This window comes from Nyctereutes procyonoides, unplaced genomic scaffold (assembly GCF_905146905.1).
Source record: "Nyctereutes procyonoides isolate TBG_1078 unplaced genomic scaffold, NYPRO_anot_genome, whole genome shotgun sequence".
NCBI lineage: Eukaryota > Metazoa > Chordata > Mammalia > Carnivora > Canidae > Nyctereutes > Nyctereutes procyonoides.
Window position 1 is genome coordinate 46,490,602 of NW_026575020.1, and position 24,178 is coordinate 46,514,779.

A 24,178-nucleotide genomic window follows, 5' to 3' on the forward strand; every position below is an offset into this window, starting at 1 on the left:
CAGCAGTCTGGCCACTTTCCATTCCCCCTTACTTGGCTTTATTTTAATTCTTGCCACCACCAGATGTTTGTTTCTTGCTGTCTCCCTGACTAGAGTATAAGCTCCCTGAGGGCAAGGCCCTTATCTATCTTGGTCATTACTGTGTCCCCAGTGCCTAGAGCAGTGCCAAGTGCTTATGTATGAAGAAATGAGTTTGAGCAGAAAAGCAGTATAGCGACAGCCCAGGCAGCCAGCTTTACCTTCTTCCCAGCCGTGGGGCTGCTTTCCGCACTCTGCACAGGGCTCCTCTGGGGGCTTCGGTTTTCCTGGGGGACACATCTGGCCATGTACACACTGTAGTCCAGAAGCATCTTCTGCCGCACACTGCCCACCAGCTCCTTCTGCTTCGGCTGGGACATGATCTCCTCCACGCTGCCTTTGCTGCTGCTGCGGCTGTGGGTCAGGTGCCCTGAGGGACTGTTGTGTCTGCTGTGTGAAGGCAAAACACCTGCAGCAAAGAGGGGCTGGCTGTTAATGCACGTGAAGGAAACGATTGCAAAGTCAATGGTACATCAAACAAACCTCCCTGGGCTGAGTTGAAAACTAGCTAAAATGCTAACAAGTGAGTGTTTAAAAAAAATATTTATAAGGTTATTTCCTATCTTGGTAAATATCTTCCACTCTAATAACAGATCATTTTTTAAAAGTTTTTATTCTTCCCTAAGACAATTCAGAGGAACTGAAAGCCATGAAGTCCATGTGGTAAGTACCTTTTTCTTTTTTCCTTGTGATCATTTAAAGTCAAATACGGAACTGACATACCCCATGGACAAATGAAAAGTGGGCAGAAAGCTAACTGTTCACCCGTAGCTCACGGCAATTCCAGACCTGTCATCTTTCATTTAACAAAGATTTTTATCAAGCAGTTTCTCTGGGCCAATTCCACATGAAACACAGAATAAGACATAATCCCTGCCCTTGGGTTTGGGCACCTAGGCAAGTAAATCACAGCCCTCTATAAAAATCATTGTAACTGAAGCATGACTAAAGGACTTTCAGGGCAGAAAGAAGAGGGTGACTATCTCCACCCAAGAGAGACCAGGACTAACTTTCACAGGTAGTGTCCTCTGGGCTGCCTCTGGAAGAAATAGTTGGCATTTTCCTGGTGCAGGTGGGAGGAAGAACACTCCAGGTAGAGGGAAGAGCACATGCAAAAGCGATGACAGATCCCAGTATGTCTGGAGAATGCTGAGAGGTTCAGTGAGGGTTCAAGTGGCATACATGGGGCAGAAGGACAGGAAATGAGCAGAGGCTCATTTATCAGTACAAATATGAATCAGGAGGCCAGGGGACTCTGCATTTTTATGGTGATCTCAGGGTTAGAGAACCATGTTTACAGTCAGGAGTTTGAGAGCACTAATCTGATATACTGCCCTGACTCATCCATCTCCTTATCACAACCAGGATCCTCCTGAGGTTTCTTCTCTCAGAGGAGTCACAATATAAAGTACAAATAAATATAATCCTAAGGAACCAACAGAGGTGAAAAACTATATATCTGCAAGCTGTTCCAAACTGGTTAAATGGTTTGGTACACAGGGCTGCCTAGAAGTGATCAGCACAGTGATCAACCTAAAAGGTAAACGATTCCTAGGTACACTCCTTAGGTAGCAGACCATCATCAGTTCAGGGTGGCATTCCTTCCTACCTGGGAATCTCTCTCCCTTGCCCATGTGCCTTTTAAAAATACTGGAGCATTTAGCACGTGTCATTACCTGGTTTACTTCCAGAAACACCAGGTGGCTTCTTGATTTCTGACTTCAGTTTAGATGCCAGAATAAATCGCCTAAACCACTCCTCTTTCTCTCGGCCAGTTCTCCCAAAGAGATATAGTATCTGATCTCGCTGGCCAGATCTTGTTCCCTCCTGAGGATGGGGTGGCTTCTTAGGGTCCTCGCCTCCCAGCTCTCTCTCAGCTGGTGGCTTTTCTTCAGAAGTCTCTTTATCAGTCTGGGCCTTAGACATAAAGTCATCTTGTCGACCAAGTTCAATGCAAATGGGGTACTTTTTATTCCAAATTCGTTTTCGAGCCAAACTTTTAGGCACAAGATAAATCTACAGGAAAGAGAAATGATGATTGACATAAGAAATTAAGAACTAGCCACACTGTGCATTAATATTATGCAGGAAACAAATGCAAACTTTATAGCTTTTTTGACTAAAATAATGAGCGTAAAATAATTACCACCCATCTACAAGAGGACTATAGAAACTGGGATAAATTTTTAGAAGTGACTTGTTATTCTTCAAACCCATTCCAGAAGTAGATATTTAAGAACTTTGCAAGAATTACAAGTATCTATAATTTTCAGGTAACAGTGGCACAAAAATTATTTTTTTTAATTTTTTTTTTTGGCACAAAAATTATTAAGCAGGTTATCATCAACCAAGTTTCATAACCCTGGATCAACTTTAAATTTGAAAAAAAAAGAGTTTATCGAACTAGATCTAGATGGGAAGCTTATCAGTCTCAAGAATGAATTTATACAAAAATGATTTTAAATACTTCTGTCATTCAGGGTAAACTTAAAGCTCACTCACTTGAGTTATAACAACAGAGAACATATAGCTTTTTTGGAATAATGAACAATTTACATTCTCAACAGTAGTATATAATACTTCTCAAATGTAGTTATGTTGCATAACCATAATTTTCAGAGTCTTCATTCATTATTACCCTAGCACCACTACTCATAGCTTTTCATTGGACTGAAAAAGTTAACTCTCAAAGTCAGATGAGTGTGCTATGCCTTTGTTCCTCAAAGTGTGGTCCATGGACCAGCACCAGAGTATCACCTGGGAGCTCATAAAAATGCAGACTCTCAGGCTATTCAGACTTGCACTTAGAATCTGCATTTAAAAAGATGCTTGGGGGATTTGCATGAAGGGTACTGCCCTAAATTATAATAATACTTTAAACACACACGTGCACACACATATATACATATTACACAATACACATACACCTTTTTGAGGGGAAAAATGCAGTAGAACAACCAAGATTCCAAATGCTTTTCTTTCATTTAAGTTTCTCAAATTACCAGGCTTACCTTGCTTTCTGAAAGGTCGTAGATTTTCTGGCTGATGTAGGTAACCTCTGGCTTTGTTTCATTGTAGCTTGCCCTCCTAGATATATTTTTATTGGGCTTTGAAAGTCTTAAGGTCCCACCCTCAAGTCGAACAAAGACTGAATGTGTCAAAGTTGCATGGTAGGTTTCTGGATCATAGTTGTAAATCTCATTCATCCATCCCTGATGGAGAAAAACTTCCATTAGTGAAATTAGAATAAACACAAATCTTACTCGATACAAAAATGAAAATATTTGGGACACTGAAACCAAATCTGTGACGCAAGTATCAAGGCATTGGTAACTAGAGGTTGCTAAGACAAATGCGAAGCTTGAAGAATGATAATCAGTGTTGAGGTGTAATCTGCTAGGTTTTTGATAACTAAAAATCTGAATTTGCAGGGATAATGATAATGTCCATTTCTCTAATTAAAGGGTTCCTTTTTTAAATTTTTTTTATTTATTTATGATAGTCACAGAGAGAGAGAGAGAGAGAAAGAGAAAGAGAAAGAGAGAGAGAGAGAGAGAGAGGCAGAGACATAGGCAGAGGGAGAAGCAGGCTCCATGCACCGGGAGCCCGACGTGGGATTCGATCCCGGGTCTCCAGGATCGTGCCCTGGGCCAAAGGCAGGCGCTAAACCACTGCGCCACCCAGGGATCCCAAAGGGTTCCTTTCTTTTTTATTATTTTTTTAAAGATTTGTATTTATTTATATGACAGAGAGAAACAGAGTGAGCACAAGCAGGGAAAGTTGCAGAGGGAGAGGAAGAAACAAGCTCCCTGCTGAGCAAGGAGCCTGACGTGGGGCTTGATCCCAGGACCCTGGGATCATGACCTGAGCCAAAGGCAGACACTTAACCAACAGAACCATGCAGGCAAACTTTCTTTCCTTTTTAAAAGATAACAAGCAAATCAGGAAACTCAAACGTGTTTTTTTTTTTTTTTCAAACGTGTTATTCATGTAAATAGAGAAAGTCTTTCAGCCTGACCTCTAGGTGTGAATAATCCCACCCAGTCTGGCCTTCTTCAATTTGCCAAACTCATCCTCTTCTCAGCTCACCTGCAAAACATCTTTGGAATTTCACAGATCATATTCATTCACGCTACCATTCCAGGACTGAGAGAACTACCACTCCATTACTAACTCGCTGAAATCACACAGTAAGGCAGATGATATTAGCCATTAAGTATTATAGATATGATCAATAGTATGTCAAAACCAAAAGATATATAGTAACTTAAATGAGTTGCATTATGCCCCAGGTCCCCCCTCTATCAACACAAATGTACTTATACATTGATCTTCAAAAGGAGCACATATATTAATAGGTATGGACAACACACCATAAAATTATGCTAAAGCTATTCTCATAGCAATACTCAATATTGATCATCTAATACTCTACCTGCCCCACAGTCCTTTTTCAGATGATATAGTGGCCCAGATCTTTTTAAAAGAAGTTCTCTTGGGAATTTTAATTGATTCCCTTCCATACTCATTTTTTTTTTTTTACGATTTAGAGAGAAAGTGTATGCATGTGCACATGGGGGAGGGGAGCAGAGGAAGAGGGAGAGAGAATCTCAAGCAGACTCCCCACTGAATGAGGAGACCAATGCAGGGCTCAATCTCAGACCCTGAGATCATGACCTGAGCTGAAATCAAGAGTAGGATGCTTAACCAACTGAGCAACCTCAGCACCCCTATACTCCCCTCATTTTATACATGTTTTTGAACCAGAGAGGTACTAAAAATCACAATGCAACTGAGAATGTCCTTCTTTTCAAAGAATGGCCATTTCCACAATGTGTACTTGAGCCTCACACTGAAGTCCCGACCTGAAGCCTCTGCAAATGAGGAATCCTTAGAATTCTCTTTTTTATTTATTTATCCATTCATCAAAACATGCACTGAGTCTATATCCCAAGTAATGTGTTAGGAGTTGATACAAAAATTTTTTAAAGGACAGGATTTTTGACCCAAGCGTGCTCCCAAATCAATAGAGAACTAGGTCTTCATTTTTACAACCCTCCTGGAGTAACTGTTAAAAGGTCATCACCAGGTGCCTGGATGGCTCAGTCAGTTAAGCATCTGCCTTTGGCTCAGATCCTGATCCCAGAGTCCTGGAATCGAGCCCTGCATTGGGTTCCCTACTCAGCAGAGAGCCTGCTTCTCCCTCTTCCTTTCCCCCGCCAGCTCGTGCTCTTTCTCCACTCTCTCTCAAATAAACAAAATCTTTAAAAAAAGAAGAAAAAGGTCATCACCAAGAGTATTCTGAATGTTAAGTAAAAACAGACAAAAGTACTTTTTCGTGGGGTGTGTGTGAAATTTATGAGCTAATATAATTTTATATATCTTAACACAGTTTTATGGGGGTTTTTGTTTTTTTGTTTTTTGGTGTTTTTTTTGTTTTTGTTTTTGTTTTTTTTTTTTGCATGAGTTAGGAATATCTCTCCTTCCTCCCAGTGCATCACTGCAGTCATTAAAAATGTTGAATGAGCAAGCAGTGGCCACAGGAAGAGGGTGTAATCTAGGTGTTGCAATGATCAGAGCAATGAAATGAACAGGGGACAAGCGACACAGAGCACAGTGGGACCCGGAGTGGACTGTACTGCCAGGGTATCAGTTTGGGTAGGTTTCTTTGGCTAAGTATAGAACCAAGCACATTTTTTGGTTCATAGTTTTTTGCCTTTTTACTTAGTACATTCATTGATTTTTGAATGTTGAAACAGTCTTACATTCTTAGTAAAATTATGTATTGGTCACAATGTGCTGAAGTTGGATTATCCCAGCTCACAAGAGCTAATTCTACACATCTCTTCCTGACTCTGTGCTTGGGGACCTCACAGTGGTAGCTTACAACTGGCCGTGGTGGGAGATTTCGTTTTTTTGTGGGATTTTCTATACCATGGAAATCAGTGAACAGTACAAAGAGGGCTTCCCCTTAACCCAGAGAGCCAGTTTACCAGCACAGTACTATAATTATCCTTTTCAAACATTGCTGAATTTGGCTTGCTAATAATATTTTGTTCACTTGTCCCTTTAAGCTCATAAGGGAAATTGATCTATAGTTTTCTTGCAATATCTTTCAATATTAATTAGCCTCATATAATAAGTTGGGAAGTGTCCCTTCTCCTATTTTCTGGAAATTTGTATAAAATATTTCTTCCTTAAAGGTTTGGTAAATTTGCCAAGGAAGCTATCTCAGCCTGGAGTTTTCTTTATAGAAAGGTTTTAAACTATGAATTCAATTGAATTTAAATAACATAAAAATATAAATAAATAAATATATAATAAACTATGAATTCTTTTTTTAAGTTTCTACTGGAAATTACACTATTTCTTCTCAAGTGAGCTTTTGTAGTTTGTGTCTTATAAGGAATTTGTCTATTTCATATAAGTTGTTCAACTTCTGGGCATAATGTTTGTAATATTTCCCTATTATGCTTTTAAGTCTGTAGAGTCTAGTAATATTACCTAATATCAGTAATTAGTACTTCTAAAATAAGCACTTAATGCTATTAATTTCCCTCTAAGCACTGTGTCAGCTGTAATTTTTGATATGCTATACTTTTAATTTCATTTCATTTAAATATTTTCTACTTTCCCCTGGGGCTATCTTTGGACCAACAGGGTAATTAGAAGTATGCTGTTTAATTTCCAAATATTTGAGAATTTTTCAGATGTCTTTGTTATTGGTTTTAAGTTTAATTTCATGATGGTCAGAAAACATGCTTTATAAAATTTCCGTTCTTTTAACTTCATTTTTTATTCACTAAGTTTTTTAAGTTCGTTAAATTCGAACATTCACTATAATATGGTGTATCAGGTGAATGTTCCATGTACACTATAAAAAATATACATTTTCTATAAATATGTCTTTCTAAACAATGTTTGTCTGATATGTTCCACACAACATTTTTACTAAAGATCTCCTGGCATATAATCCACAGTTTTCTTTTTATCCAATTTGGTTGCAGAAAATACTTTCTTAAAGAAATACGTTTACTAGGCCTAAAGTTCTAAGGGCAACTAGATTAATAAAGAACGTGAAGCAGATCTGATTTTTCTGGGCTGCTTCAGAGCCATGCTCAAAGGCCAGGCTGTATTTACTTGCAGAGCTACTAAACCCAAGAAGAATCTGTGGAGGAAGGGATGGAAGGACTGGTGCTTAAACATTTCTTAGTCCCAGGGAATGACAATGAGATTAAAATAGTAACTTTTATCGTGTAATTTATGAGCCATTTAGCCATGCAGTCCCCACTTGGGAATGCTCTTCTTGAATTATTTCACTCTGAGTGTACATTTCCTACCTAGAACACAGGCTATTTGAGGTGACACCCTCTGTGGGGTCCATATTATATCTTAGCTGAGATGTTAAACCTTTTTTTACTGATTATTCAGTTATAATAATAATTTGATATGTCAAATGTTTCTACAATATCTCCATATAAGATTTTTCATTTGTTTCTAGCTATGTAAAATTATACTGGACACGTAAAAAGCCAATAGAACTAACATGATACTGGAATTTTGGCTAAAATACCCAGCATTATAAGTTGTCATCTAGATATCACCAGATTAGAAAAGGCTGAAAGAAAAAAAAATATTATGAAGAAATACCCAGCATTATAAGTTGTCAGATTAGAAAAGGCTGAAAGAAAAAAAAATATTATGAAGAAATACCCAGCATTATAAGTTGTCATCTAGATATCACCAGATTAGAAAAGGCTGAAAGAAAAAAAAATATTATGAAGTTATTCTCAAATAACAGGACAGTTTCTGAGAACTAGAGTAAGTAGTGTGAGCTGTTTTGAAACTTCTGAGATTGCACAGGTTAAATGATTTATGAATAAGAGACATTTTGGGGAAAAAAAGGTTGTTTCTCTCCAATTGCTTTCATTTTATTTTTCCTAGTAAGTCAGAAAATGTAGAGTTGTCCCGGGAAGCACTATCTGTTGGAAATATAATATAAACCATAAATATGCATCATGAAAATATCTAATTTTAAATTGTCTAGTAGTAATAAAAAAGAAAAAAGCAAGTGAAATTAATTTTAACAATGTATTTAACTCAATACAGTTGACCCTTGAACATGGGTTGAATTGTGCAGGTCCACTTACATGCAGATTTTTTCAATGAATACAGTATATTAATGTAAATGTACTTTCTCTTCCTCATGATTTTCTCAATATTTTTTCTCCAGCTTATTTTATGAATATGGTATATAATACACATACTGTACAAAATATATGTTGACTATTTGTTATTGGTAAGGCTTCCTGATCAACAACAGGTTATTAGTAGTTAAGTTTTAGGGGAATCCAAAGTTATACAAGAATATTCCTGACTGCACAGAGAGTTGGTTCAGTGGTCGTCTGTATACCCAAATATTATCATTTCAACATATAACATTAACAATTTCTAATTATATTTTACATTCTTTGTTTTGTACTAAGCCTTCAAAATCCAGCACATATTTCACACTTAGAGCACATCTCAGTTTGAACCACCTGCACTGCAAGCGCTCAAGAGCATCATGTGGCTAGCAGCTACTTATATTAGTACACATCCAATACATAGGTTCTGGCTTTTGAGCCTAGACACCAGGCTCAAGCAGATCAATCAACATCCTCCTCTCTTCTCTTACTGTACTTCCAGGATTCTAAATTTTATTTTATTTTAAGCAATCTCTATGCCCAACATGGGGCCTGAACTCATGACCCCGAGATCAAGAGTCATATGCTGTACTGACTGAGCCAGCCAGGTGCCCCTCTTGCTCAAACCTCCAACACATGCAGTTTTATGCTGTGTTTTACACTCTGCTTTACCAAATTACATGAGAGAAGATAATCTAAGTAATCTCCAGATGAAACATCCAATCTTAGAAATTCAAAACCACTTTAAAAAGCTAACACACAGGGCAGGGCATCTGGCTGGCTCAGTCAGAAGAGCACATGACTCCTGATCTCAAGGTCATGAGTTCAAGTCCCATGTTGGGTGTAGAAATTACTAAAAATAATAAACTTAAAAAAAAAAACTAACATGCAATCTTAAAAAGTATAAAAGTAATCTAAGTAAAAGGCTAAAGTTTTTGAAAACCCTTAGAGTTCTATAAGATCATTAAAAGATACTCAATTTGTGAACAAACTTACATCAAGTTTTTTCTACTAAAAAACAGAGGAATAAGCAAAGGCAACAGGACACACAGGCACATGTATTAGGACACAAGCATGCTTCAGCTCACCTGTTTACAGGATCACTGGTGAAGAGCCATTGCTCAGTACTAGTCTAACGAACTGCTGCCCCATTACTATTCCTGGTAAACTTCCTTTATCTGGTTAACAAGAATAACCATTTCCACAGTGCTTCAAGGATTTGCTCTCGACCCAGCAGCCTGAGCTCCTACCCAAGCCAAGAGCCAGCCCTCCAGAATTCTTGCTGGGCTACAACCCAAGACCCCCAACATGGCCACAGTTCCAAGATGATATGTGATTGTTCTTCGCTGACTGCTCTGACAGGTCACTCTCTACCACTTGCCAAATTGCAGCAATATTAGAACCACCGGATATATAGAGGCATGTGGAGAAGAAAAGAAAGTTTCAAGTCCTACACAGTTTAGGAACAAAACCCCACACCTGACCCATGAGAGGACACAGCAGTGAGAGGCGAGGGTAGGCCTGGGGAAACATTCTAGGAGATGCCTTCCCTTGGGAAAGGTCAAGGGGGCTCCAAGTTCCCTTCTGGTTCAGGGCTGGCTTGAGCCTCCTCTTCCCCACCCACTCCTTTCAGAACCACCAGTGGCTGCATTCCAATAAAAAGGGCCCTGTGACTTTTCCTTCCTTTTATCTTCATGTTCCCTGCTTCCTGTGCTACCATTTTCTTTTCTTCAGGTTCAGGAGCTATCAGAGGCTAGAGCCCACAGCTGCCAACAAACAAATAAATACAACCCATGAATCAGGATTTCAATTGCACGTCTATTGTGGACAATCATTTGTTAGCTTCAGTGAGGCCTGACCTTGATTCAGTGAGGCCTGAATACTTGATTACATGACAGACTGCTGGTCAAAACACATGCACTGCAACCTACCCACAGATATTAGCAGAACTGCTTCATCTGACACACCTGCATTCAAATCCTGGCTTCACCACTTGCTAACTGCCAGGCTGGATGATGCTTATCCCTAGACTCTCAGTCTTCATGCCAGTGAGATGGTCTAACATGGCTTACTCCCCAGTTCCATGCCTCCCCCATCCCCACATCACCCTCTGCTCTGGCCATAATGAATTTCTCCATGCTGATGGTACTTTATTGAGGTATAATTTGCATGCATACTAAAAGGAAGAAATCTTACCCATAGGATATTTAAGAATAATTGTAATAATAGTTGACATTTGATCTCCTAGTATGATCCAGGCACTTCAGGTACATTAGCTACTTCAGCCAATTACCTAAGATTTTCTAAGAGAGGTTAAGCGATTTGCCTAAAGAATGGTTTAAAAAAAAAAAAAAAAAAAGTGGCCCAGAGAGTGGCAAAGCCAGGACTTAAGCCAAGTCTACCTGACTTTGAGCCTAGTCTCCTACCTCCTCTCCATGGCATGGCCCACTTTCTGTCTGGCTAGTCATCCCCTAGGTCGTGGCAAAAGTGACATTTCTTCTAGGGAGCCTCTCTGATCACTGAGGCTCTGTTTTCTATTACCTTCCTCCTATCACTGTATCTGTTAACTGACTGGTCTACTTAAGTACAAACACTGCAAGACCATTGGAGTTATAATAAATGTTCTTTGACTCAATACATGACTGTAGCCTAATTCGGACAGCGCCTGTGAGGATTACATGAAATCTGTACAAGTGAGTGGGACAAGCTGGTGTCCCCTTCACAGCCTGCAGTAGTATTCTAGCTGCTAAGTAGAAAGAAGCACAGAGGGAGCAGAGATCCCAACAAGCACAGAGAGTGGTAGAGGTTACTTTGAAGTAGAAGGCTTGACCACTGCTCCCAAGGAGAAAAACCAAGTTATAATTGCACAAAATAGCATAGAACAAGAGAAAAGGAAACCTCAGGAAGAATCTTAAAAGATGTTAAAGCTTTTCAGGACAAAAACCTGAATTAGCTACTACTCCTCTGTAGCAGAGAGAGGCAGGTGTCATGACTGGTGCTCAGGTTTCCTGATCCTCATGCAGGGCTCCTTCTAGAACATTACAAGCTTTGAGAGGAAACCTGGAGAGACTCACAGGGGATGCTACTTGCCTCATGTCAGTCCGGCAACCAGGATGCTGATGGCCATTGGAGGCTTGGGCCAAGAGGTGGCCAGGTATGATTCTCCTACTTCTGTTCCCAAACCACACAAGTCTGTCCTTGCAGAAAGTGATCTCCCAATTGCCTTTTGATACCATCAATCAGCCAATTTCTCCTCCGTGGCTTGACCACCACCCCAGATTAAGCTGCAAGTAGAATTTCCAGAGCTAAGCAGTCAAAGATCAAATCTTGAGAGCAGTGCAGCAACTTCAAGGCCTTCACTTGGTTCACATATAGTGCCCAGCTGTCTACTGCTCAGCTGTTCAAAAACTCTTAACCCTCAATTTCTCAGTAGGTAAGATATTTCTCTAATTTTATTTTGTTATGGGACATGGAAGTGGGGATAAAGAGTTATAGTATAGCGTTAGCAACTCATTTCATTTCAACAGCTCAATTAAAAAACTCAGAGATTCTCTCAACCCACACTAAAGCAGCTCAGACAAGCCTTGTTTCTTTCTGAGGCTGGAAATGTTAAAATGGAGACAATGCACACACTGGGGGGACAATGACCACAGTCAGCCGAGCTGCAGCTGTCTGGCCCACACACTGGTCCTGTGATCCCCTCTGTAAAAGGTCAGGGGTTTCTCTTCAATTCTCCACTGGATTTAGAAGTCCTATCTCTGAAAATACAAACCACAATCTATAAATGGACTAATTTAATGCTTGGAAAGATTAAAAGCTGCAATTAACCTTTTGCAAAATAATAAAGTCTGCGAGAACTACTACTGTGTCTACTTTCAGTTACAGGGCCAACCAGTAGGTCAAGACCAATGCTCTCTTGGTCAGCTTGATGCTGTGCCGACCAGAACAAAGCGCCAGCCCTCTGGCCTGGGGAAGCGATGGGGCTTTCCCTATCTATCTTCAGCGTCTTGTAGGCTGACATTCCGCCATCATATGGCTGTGCTGGTATTTGAGGCTGCCTGTCACTCAGCTCCCCTGCATCATTCCTTCATCTAGTCTATCAGGGAAGGAGCAAATCCTAAACAGAAGGATGGAGCCAGGGCTTGGGGCCCCTGCTGCTGGAAATCATCTCTGAGGAAGATAAAAAGGAGATTACTTTTCTGTCGTCCCCAAAACTAAAACACAAGCAAGGTTTTCTCTTTGCAGGTTTCAAGTCTTTTTGATGTGTTAATGGTTTAGAACTGGAGTCATCAGTCAAAACATGATCTCATAGATCATGGACTTAGAGAATATGGCAGGAACAGTCTCCTTAAATTTACAGAACTTTAGACACAAATTTGATTTTACCTGTAAAAGACAAAAAACAAAAAAACAAAACCCTACAGACATACAGACTTCATGCTATGAATTATTTGCCTCAAGCAAATAATCAACATTCAAAATAAACACTACTAAAAGACCTCATCAAGAAGAGAAAAAAGCCCATCAGGGGAGAGAAGCACCAGCATCAATACCATCCACATCCTCCAACTGCCTACTTCAAGGTCACCTTCACAGCCACATCACTAGAAGCAATGGAATCAGAGCTAAAGGCACAGACTCTGCCTGGCAAAATGGCCTTGATCTCAGCTTTTCTTATCCTTCAGGGTAGCATCTACCCAATTCAGAAGACCAAAGAACACTTTTTAAAAATTTTTTATTTATTCATGAGAGACACAGAGAGGGAGAGAGGCAGAGACACAGGTAGAGGGAGAAGCAGGCACCATGCAAGGAGCCTGATGTGGGACTCGGTCCTGGGTCTCCAGGATCATGCCCTGGGCTGAAGGTGGCGCTAAACTGCTGAGCCACCCAGGGTGCCCCAAAGAACACTTTTTAAAACATACTGGTAAATAGTAGGAGAAGTAAGAAAATGAACATTCAAAAAAAAAAAAAAAATTGGGGAGGGGGGCAGAGGGAGAGAATCTTCAGCAGACTACACACCCAGTGCTGAGCCCAATGGGATTTCAATCTCACAACTCTGAGATCATGTCTTGAGCTGATATCAAGAGTTGGACACTTAGGGACGCCTGGGTGGCTCAGCCGTTGAGCATCTGCCTTCAACTTAAGGCATCCCTGGTCCAGGGATCAAGTCCCACATCAGGCTTCCTGCAAAGAGCCTGCTTCTCCCTCTAAGTCTCTGCCTGTCTCTCATGAATCTTTAAAAAAAAAAAAAAAAAAAGAGTTGGACACTTAACTGAGCCACCCAGGCACCCCTGGACATTCAAATTTGAAAGAAAAATAATATGATCTCAGATGAACCAAAATAATCAAGGTCTTATTTATGTTAATACATGATAACCATTAAATCATATTAACAAGTTTTGAAATTATAAAACAATAGATTAACAAGCCAATAATTTAGTAGCCTCTAAACTTTTTAGATCATACCTCCTATCAGCTAAAAAAATTTAAGTATATACCCACAATATGTCCATTTACTTATAAGTTATATATATATTCTATCATATTACAGCTTTTATGAAAGGTAAAAAATAGGAATTAAGAGAAAAGGATGAAATAATTAGCCTTTTGGTAATTTTTAGTTTTTCCTTCCTGATAGCTTTGTACTCTGTTCAGCTGACACCTCAATGCATAATAATATATACTTAGCGTAAAGCTCATCATTAATGATAATGGATATAAATCCGTATTTCAAATAGTCTTTTTTTAAAATATTTATTTATTTATGATAGACAGAGAGAGAGAGAGAGAGAGAGAGAAGCAGGCTCCATGCCAGGAGCCCGACGTGGGACTCGATCCCGGGACTCCAGGATCGCGCCCTGGGCCAAAGGCAGGTGCCAAACCGCTGAGCCACCCAGGGATCCCCCATATTTCAAATAGTCTTATTGATAATTTCTAAGTATTTCAGCAAAGGTCAATATATGATTATCTGTATGTTAAATATTAGCAATGCTTATTTACTTTCTTAGATGGAAAGAATAACAATATATACAAATAGAGACTTTAATACTTTCTTCGTGGATAGTGTCTTCAGCAACTCATCTTGGAGACCATTGAAAAGAAGCAAAAGAGGGATGCCTGCTTGAGGGTTTGCCTTAGCTTCAGGGCATGATCCCAGAATCCCAGGATCAAGTCCCACATCAGGCTCCCTGTGTGGAGCCTGCTTCTCCCTCTGCCTATGTCTCTGCCCCTCTCTCTGTGTCTCTCATGATAAACAAATAAAATCTTAAAAAAAAAGAAAGAAAGAAAGAAAGAAAGAAAGAAAGAAAGAAAGAAAGAAAAGAAAGAAAGAAAGCAAAAGAACGAAACAGTTTACAATAGCAGCCTCAGGAACCAACACACCAACATGCTCATTCTCTGGCACCATCTTGTTGGCAACCTCCTTTCCTTGTCTTTGGTGATACAAATATCCTCTTAAAGTTTTGCTAATTTTTGGGGTGGCTGGGTGGCTTAGTCAGTTGTGTTGTGACTCGATTTTAGCTCAGGTCATGATCTCAGGGTTGTGAGATTGAGCCCTGCATTGACTCTGTGCTGGGTGTGGAGTCAGCTTGGGATTCTCTCTATTACCCTCCTCACCCTCTACTCTCTACCCCCACCTCTCACATGCACACTGCTTCTTAAAAAAAAAAAAAAAAAAGATTCTCTCCGCCTCTGTCCCTCCCCGCCAAAGGCTAATTATTATACAATAAGAATAGTCTTCAATGAACTTAGTACCTTTTTTATATGTTAAAATAAATTTTAGAGTGAAAAGATAACTAGCCTTGATTTTTTCCCATGGTTAATACCCTACTCTTCCAAAAAAATATTATTGAGAACTTTCAGGCCCACTGTACCCACAGCCTCTCTCCCCACCCCATACATAAAACCTACAACAAAACTAAAAAGCACAGTCCTGAAATACCTAGCCAGAATTCAAAATACATTTTTTCAAGGAAATGATGCTATAAACTTAGTCATATATAAGTGAACTGGAATTACTGCTTAGCCATGTTATAAGCTGATAAGTTGAGTGAGAAATTGGCAAAATGTTGATAATTGTTAAGATGAGGCTGGGTGTTGGGTACATGGAGTTTCATTATACTATTCTCTCTACTTCTGTGTATGCTAGACATTTTCTACAATAAAAAGTTAGAAAATGAAAGTTCAAGAAAAAAAATTGTTCTATAGTCACCTGACCTCCTTAGCCACATTGTTCCTATGTAATTCAGGAAGCATTTTCTACAGAGTTAGCTCTCCAACCAACTTTAAAACACGGGTACCTGCTTGTAAGTGAGGGCTGCCTGCAGCTGATACTTCTCAAATGACAAGGGATGCTGGGAAATAGCCATGTTTATAAAAGCCATCCATAAAATTCAAGTGACAGGATGCCTGGTGGCTCAGTGGTTGAGCATCTTCCTTTCAGCTCAGGGAGTGATCCTGGGGTCCAGGATTGAGTCCCACATCAGGCTCCCTAAAGGGAGCCTCCTTCTCCCTCCACCTATGTCTTTGCCTCTCTCTGTGTGTCTCTCATGAATAAATAAATAAAATCTTAAGAAAAAAAAATCAAGTGACCCATTACAGGAGCAGGATATTTTCAGTTCAGTATAATATAGAAAGAAATGCTTTTTTTAAAAATAATGTTCTCCCAACAAAATTATTTTTACATATCAAAACCAAAGCCTATATTTAGAGAATGCAATTATTTAAAAAATCTATCCCTCTTACTAAAAATCTAAATGTGATATAACCCAAGGAAAAAGGATTCTCCAAAATTCATTTCTGTTAGTCTTGCAATGGTGGAAACATAATTTTAGTCGGCCTTTTGGGTCATATCTTTTAAAAAGAGACAGATCATCATTCCAGAAACCAACATTCTACTGTTGTGTTCTGTAAGTGGTTTGAAAGTCTGAGATAAAGAATTTACCCGTGAATATAATTCAAAACTGTATGAGTCATATACGCAAACATAAATCCAAGAACCTTATGAAATCTTCAGGAAACTTATCATTACAGATATGTGGAAGCATCAGTGAGCAGGAATAACACTGAATTAATTAAGTACACTCCTGGTCAAGTGACAAGTACATTCTTAGAGAAGTAGCAACCAATTTGCTTAAGAATGCTCAGGAAAAACAAATATCCCAAATGCAATGTTAACGCTAAATGCCTCACTCTCCCCATGCCCAAACCTACTCTTTCCAGGGTCCCCAACTCACAGTATCTAGCTAGTCACCCAAAGTAAACCTCCCAGAAGGTTACCACACAGGAGCTGCTGCTCAAAATGAACCCCTGGGACTCTGCAGCACACACATGGCTCTGCCTTGAGCTAACAAACCCAGGCTGCCAAGCTTTCAGGCACATTAGCGTCTCCTAACATTTTGGTCTCACCCACTGGCTTTCACGCATTCCACTTGTCACTTGGTGCCTGTCTAGCCACCTTTCTCCTATTTGCTGCTTCTCAGCATCAGCATGAATGTATGAATTCATCATGTATGAAGATTAATGTATGAACATTAAGAACAAGCAGGCCTTGGAGGAGGCTCTAAGAGTCATTCTGTGGGCTCTGTGACAACTATTTGGCCTCATGGAGGTTTTGACTGCTTCCGTGCCAGTGGAGAGAGCTGCTGACTGGCAGGGTTGAGTGAGAGATAGTGGAGGGTCATGAGGCCAAATCAGCCACATACCAGTCTTTGAGAACAGCTACTCCTTGGCCACTAACCAGTCTTTGTGGCTCTCCATCCTACATACTCACCACAGCAGCAGGGTCATTCTTTTAAAGATTTTTAAAAATTCATTTGAGAGAGAAAGAGAGAGGGAGCAAGAACATGAGCAGGGGGAGGTCAGAGGGAGAGGGAGAAGCAAACTCCCCACTGAGCAGGGTACTCAATGCTGGGGCTCAATCCCAGGGCCTTGGGATCATGACCTGAGCCAAAAGCAGACACTTCACTGACTGAGCCACCCAGGCGCCCTTGTAGCAGGGTCATTTTAAAATACAAATGTCCACACTAGATGGAATGGTAAAATCACCTGGATAAAGTACAAAAGAGCTTTACTTTTCTCCTTCCTTTCATCTTCATGTGAAGTCTCATTGAAGAAAAACTGCAGTGCTTTCTGAATTGTTTATGGAGCCAATTTAGGACTCAGACTCTCAGTCCTGGACCCATCAATGAGAACTTACATGCCTCAGAAGTTTAAAAACACACAGTCTCCTAAAATAGTCCTGGAGCACTAACTCTCCTGCCTGTCTGGTTCATGGGGTTCCCAGATAAGAGTCTGCTTAGGGCATGAAGTACGTAGGATCACTGTCAATGGGCTGTGCCTCTATACTAGAGATCTTTATCACAGGCAGGTTTTATAGCCTATGTCTGTGAATTTTTTTTTTAAAGTTTCCATACCTTCCCTCAATAATTGCACCATTACATCCTCTATAAAAGCTAATGGAATAGTACCAGATCCACAGAAAATAATTCAAAACCGCTAATTCCCTAAACCAAGCTCTTTTCAAAAAGTGGCTTTTTCAATCCTAGGACAGGTTCACAGATCTGTTTCATAAAGAAACCAAGGCCAATCTCCTACATCTCTTTTATTTTTTCCCCCAGTTTGTCCCCTTTTCAATTGTACACAGAAGGCAGAGTCGGGACAATCTACATCTCTTTTAAAGCCATAAATCTAGACAGCAGAAATCTAGAACCTGCCACCATTTCCATTTCTCTAATACTCGACTTGGCAGATGCCAGCAGTCTTTTTCTCTTGAATTCAGGAGGCCCCCACTATATGAGTGCAGGTAAGAGAAAAGCAGACTTGCTGCCAGATGATTTCTAAACAGTAAACACCAATTTCCAGATCCTGTCAAAGATGGACCATCTTGGCCTTTTCACTGCAGTGGGAAAAGAAAAAACTCTTCATAACCTTATTTTCTAGTAATTATTTTTTGTCTTCTTAAAAGACCACCCCTTTCAACATGACTACATTTTTTCCTTAAGTAACAGGGATTTCTTATAAAAAGCAACTTCATTAGGAAATGAGAGTCAATATTGCCTCACCAGTTACATTTCCTAATAAAGCCTCATTCATTCATTCACTATCCATCCATCCACCCACCTATTCATCCAATAATTATTTATCTTGTGCCCAATATGTGCCAGGTGCTAAGGACACAATGATACAATGGACATGGCCTGTGCATTCATGAAACCTATGGTTACTGGAAGAGATGAACAATAAACATGCATATAACTAGGGCTCTTATAAGTACTATGAAAGTGAGGCAGAGAAGGCTAGCTGTGCTTTCAAACTTTGGGCATTTTCTTCCCCTAGCTGTTGCAGGGAAGAAGCTGTTCATCCAAGTCCCAGATTCCCCAGAACCCCTGACATTTTGGAGGACCCATGTGACTAGCTAACAGTGGAATGTGAGTAGAAATAACGTGTGTCACTTTCAGGTCCAGGCATCATCAGAAGGTATGCCTTCTTCTGCTTTCTCCTTCTCCTTCTGCCAGCTGAATGAAAGAACTCTAACACCCTAGGGCAGGGGTCAACAAACTGAGCCTGAGGCCTATTTCTACAAAGTTTTATTGGAACAAGGCCACACTCATTTATTTATACATTGTCTGTGGCTGCTTTCCTGCTACAATAAAAAGTGAGTGACTGCAACAGAAACTCATGACCCACAAGCCTAAAACATTTACTATATGGATTTTTGAGAAAGTTTGCTGGGCCAGAAGCTGGAAGGAACTTGGGCCTCTGAATCAACACGTGCAGATGGCCACCCACCCACCAGGAATAGCCATACTGAATTGTTTCGCAGGCAAGATACAAACTTCTAATTTGTTAAAATAGCTAGTGTTATCCTACCTCATATAGAAAGTAAAGCCCAATGTCCAATGAGAAAATATAACAAAACAGATGCTCGAAGTTAGACTCCAGCATACTTTCCTTTTCTCACTACAACATTTGAGTCCTAAATTTAATGTCAACACTGCTAAATACTTTAAAGTTGTCATATTTTTTAAATGGTTCCCAAGAGTATGATCTCCAACTCAGTAAAATTAATTGGCCCAAAAAACATTTGCATTTGAAGTCTTTGGCTTACAATATACAACCTACCCTTCTAATCTGTAGCAGTGTCCCTTTTTAAAAATAAAGTATTTAGCCAGGTTTCTAAAAAACAGCCCTGTATACCCAACAAAAGAACTCAGGCTAAAATATAACTTTTCCTCAAGAGTAATGAAGCCATACCAAACAAGTTAAGGCTAAGAAGGAAAAAGAATTACCAAAACAATCAATATTGTTCAAACATCAATCAGAAAGGATATTCATAAAACAGCATAAGATAAGTTGTCAGTCCATGACTGCATTTAAGGAAAGTTAGGGCAAAACATCTTCCTCTTTAAAACAATAATTAGTACTGCTTGGCCCGACCACTCACAGGCTGTTAGTCATGAGCAAGAAACTTAACTTTCTGTGCCTCCATTCCTCATGAGCACTCCCTAATTAAAAAGGGTTGGGATGAGAATTAAATGAGAGAATGTACCAAACACCTTTTTCACTATAGGTGCTCAGCATCCCAGGGATGCCTTTACTGCTTCAGTGATGCGATCAAAACAACCATATATAATTTCATAACAAAAATGAAACCATCTTTGAACTACTAAAAAACTACCAAAAAACAAACAAACACACCAGTAAACAAGCATTGGCAAGGATATGGGGAAATTAGAACTCTTGTGCTCTCCCGGTAGGACAGCCAAAATGGTATACCCACTGTGGAAAACAGTACAACGGTTCCTCAGAAAAATAAAAACAGAATTACCATCTGATCCAGCAGTCCTACTTTTGGGTATATACTCAAAAGAAATGAAAACAAGATCTCAAAGAGCTATCTATATACGCCCATGTTCACAGCAGCATTATTCAGCATAACTGTAATGTGGAAGCAACCCAAGTGTGTCCATTGATGGATGAATAGATAAGGAAAATGTACCATATACACACAATGGAATATTATTTGGCCTTAAAAGAAAAGGAAGTTCTGACTAATTCTGATTATACTAAATAAAATAAGCCAGTCACAGAAAAAGACAAATGCTGTCTGATTCCACTTTTATGACATACTCAGAGTATTCAAAATCAAAGATGAGTGAACTATGGTTGCCAGGGTCTAGGAGGAAGGAAGAAATGAGGAGTTACTGTTCAATAGGTATAGAGCTTCTGTGGTACAAGATAAGAGTTACAGGGGTGGGTGGTGGTGATAAAGTGCACAGCAACGCAAATGTACTTAATGCCACTAAACTGTACTCTTTAAAATGGCTAAGATGGTAAACTGTATGTTATTTGTATCTTACCACAATTAAAAAAACATATATAGGGACACCTATATGGCTCGGTGACAGCATCTGCCTTCAGCTCAGGGCGTGATCCCAGAGTACCAGGATCGAGTCCCACACTGGGCTCCCTGTATGGAGCCTGCTTCTCCCTCTACCTGTGTTGGGTCTCTGCCTCTCTCTCTCTCTCTCTCTCTCTGTCTCTGTCACTCTCTGTGTCTCTCATTAATAAATAAAATCTTTAAAAAAAAAAAACCTATATAGGGATCCCTGGGTGGCGCAGCGGTTTGGCGCCTGCCTTTGGCCCAGGGCACGATCCTGGAGACCCCGGATCGAGTCCCACGTCGGGCTCCCGGTGCATGGAGCCTGCTTCTCCCTCTGCCTGTGTCTCTGCCTCTCTCTCTCTCTCTCTCTGTGTGTGTGCCTATCATAAATAAATAAAAAAAAAATTAAAAAAAAAACATATATATATATATATATATAACGTGTATATGTGCCTATGACTTACAAACTATATAAGCTACAACTATATATTATGTATATTTTGAAACACATACACAAAACCCAGAAGCTTTTTAAATATGCAAAAGTAAATGTGAACGGCAGTTCTAATATTTTCTTCCTGCACCAGGATGGATCAACCCGACACCCCTTGAGAGGCCCAACCTGAAACTGTCATGCACCGGAAAGTGAGGTCTCTTTCTCCAGCCCACATCTCACTGTACACATAGGAAAGAGCAGTGCCAGCCGTGACCAGCCACTGACATCAATTTGCCTTCTCTTTCTCCTTTCCATCTCTGGCATTCCAGGAGTGCTGAACCCTTCTCCAGGGTCTCAGGAATAGGCAATCCTAACAGTCTTAGCTATAACAAATCCTCAGAAAGTAACAAATCCCTGGAAAGTTTAAAGACTGAAATACAAACTGGATGTAAATGCTACTCTCTAGCACCGCGGAGATCCTTGAAAAACTACTTGGTGAATTGGTAAAACCTGAACTAGAATGAGATTTACCAGAGAAGTCTCTCGGGCATCCCAAGAACAGAGAGATCTAAAAGCCTTAAAAACAGTGCTGTGTGAAAACCCACAACAATCAACTAAAATAATGAAGTTGGATTTAAAATCAGGCTGGATGGGAGAGAGCACATGTGCACGCCAGCTGCTGCAGAGACTTACCTTTATTATTTCTGGTTCTTTGATCTCCAGAGATCTTGTGTTCCAGTGTTGTAGGTTTTTATGAAATCTGTGATATTTATGAGCACTTGGTGGTGTAAAAAACCAAATCATGCAAACCGCAGTCATGAATCCAAGACCAATTCCCAGAAAGAGTCCACTCACATAGTGGGGTAGAGGGAGGATGAGGTACCCATAGACACACATTATAAAGAAGCCCAGTGTCTTCACTGGTAATTCCGGGTGCTGCACGGCCAAGTGGGCCTCGTCCTCACTGTCAAGGGTCAGACCATCATCTGCCAGCACCTCCGGCTTGAGAGGGACATCCGGGAGCTTATCAACTGTACTCTCCACCTCCGCTTCCAAATCAAAGTCCTCAGTGTACAGTTCGCAAAACTCTTCATCTTCTTTGCTCACTAAGGCAGACAAGGAGCATTTCTCGAGCACAAGAGAGCTGGTCTTCAGGCCTAAGTCCTTCAGACCGCTCCCCTGGGATGCTTTAGGCTCCGCCTCTCGAGAGGGCTCATCCGAGGACCTGGGGTGGTCACTTCCGGGGACACTGGGGTCACTCCCGGAGCCGTCCCCCTCGGAATCACACTCCTCCTCCTTGATGCTGTAGTTGTTATTGCTTTCCAAGTGGCCGTTCAGGCTGGACAGATTGGAGAGTTCTGAAGCACTTGAAGATAAGGCTTTGGGCCTGTGGCTGCCACTCTCTTCCCCGATGATTTTACTGAGGAGCTGAAGGGGCTCACATATGACTTCTGAAAGGCGGCGCTTCGTGTCCTCGATTTTAGCCTCCATTTCGGGCACTTTAAAAAAGGAGCGTGTGTCAGACGGAGAAGTGAGTGGGGAAGAAGGTGCAGTTTTGGAGTCTCCCCCTGTGTTTCGCGGCTGTGTGAACTGCTTGAACAGGTGTAAATTGAGCTTGGAGTCGGGTGGTTTGTAGGACACGGTATCTGACTCCTGCCTGGAGGTGTCTGTGGACAGAGACTTAACTAATGTCTTCATCAAGTGCCTGTGCCGCGAGGGGTGTGGGGATTCTTTTGGCTCCACCTCGGTCGACAGGGACTTCACAAGGCTCAGGAAGGGTTTTGCACTGGAAAGCGTGGAGGATGAGGCACTGGATGAAAGGATTGGAGACTTGGAAGGAGAGGACAACGGGGAGGAAGAACTGGTCTTCTGCTCCGAAAGGGATGACACGCTGGGAGAGCTAGCTAAGGGCCCTGACGAAGACGACCCTGGGGACAAAGCCAATGGCACTGTACTTAATACTTGCACTGCCGGAGGAGGGGACTCCAACAGCTTTACAGTGTTCTTGGAGACGGGCAAAATGGCAGGGGACACGGACAGTCCATCTGCCAGGATGGGCTGGGCAGCAAGGCCAATGGAGTCATGGCCACCCTGGGGTTCAAGATAGAGGTCTTCCTTGGCTTCGAGCCCCGTTACAATGCTTTGGTCGTCCAGCCCCTCCTCGAGGTACTCCCTGAACTCCTCCTCCTCTTCCTCCTCCTCCTCCCCGGATGCCGAGAAGTGAATGGCGATAGTGTCTCGGGACACGGACCTCTGCACGTGCACTCTGGGGGCTGATGGTTTTGGCATGTCAATGGTTTTCTCGGCATGGCGACCATCCAGACTTGTCATTGCCGGCTTCACGAGGGCTCAGGCTCTGTGGAAACAGCAAAGAAACCAGAAGTCAGAAAGCCGTTTCTCCATAGGAGAGGCTGTCATGTGCACACTGGAGCACAGATGAAGCTCACTTCCAAATGGTGATTATGCTTTTACTTGGCAGATGGCCACAGTTTTTCACTTGAGCAGGTTTGATGGTTTAATTTTCACCAGATAAATCCCAGTTAGGCACTCTCTTTTATGAGCAAACTACAAACCGGTACTATAAATGCCATGCAATCTATCTGACTTCACAACATCTGAGTAATCGTTTCCTCCCTCTTAACTGGCTCATTTCTACCAACCATTCTATATTTCAACACTTGTGCAATACCTGCACAATAGATGTCACCAACATTACTTCAGAAGTCCAACAGGATAGAATGCAGCAGCCTGATGATTTTGAGGATCTTGGAACAAAAATTTCACCACTGTTTTCTAGCTATAAAAAGCCAACCCAGGAGGATTATTGCTTCCATTGCTATTTTCCCAGCAATCCTAACAATTATTTGGCTTGCTTCTCCCACCAGGACTCATAGTATCCTGCCACTGCAAAGCAGCAGCAAAGTCTCCAAGGGTGGAAAGGGAAATCTCTAAATGAATTGCTATCACCTGTTGGCTTCTTTATTCCCCAAACGGCAGAGTACTTAGGGAGCCATGAAGACATGGCCATATTCTGGGGCTTCAGGATAAAGGAAACATATTTTAAACTGAAACCAGGATTCAGAGGGCAGGGAAATT

The 24,178-nt window shown here is 40.9% G+C and overlaps 1 protein-coding gene across 2 annotated transcripts in view; it reads right to left on the bottom strand.

Annotated features, from left to right (window-relative positions):
• TEX2 (testis expressed 2) overlaps nt 1-24,178 on the bottom strand; it is a 100,489-nt gene that overhangs the window by 34,952 nt on the left and 41,359 nt on the right. For both annotated transcript variants that reach the window (XM_055319598.1, XM_055319606.1), the window contains 4 exons: nt 21,776-23,438; nt 3,090-3,290; nt 1,755-2,094; nt 240-487 (listed from right to left, as the gene is read on the bottom strand). In XM_055319598.1, coding sequence (XP_055175573.1) covers nt 240-487; nt 1,755-2,094; nt 3,090-3,290; nt 21,776-23,413 — 2,427 coding nt within the window. In that variant the 5' untranslated portion in view covers nt 23,414-23,438. The remainder of the gene's footprint in view (nt 1-239; nt 488-1,754; nt 2,095-3,089; nt 3,291-21,775; nt 23,439-24,178) is intronic.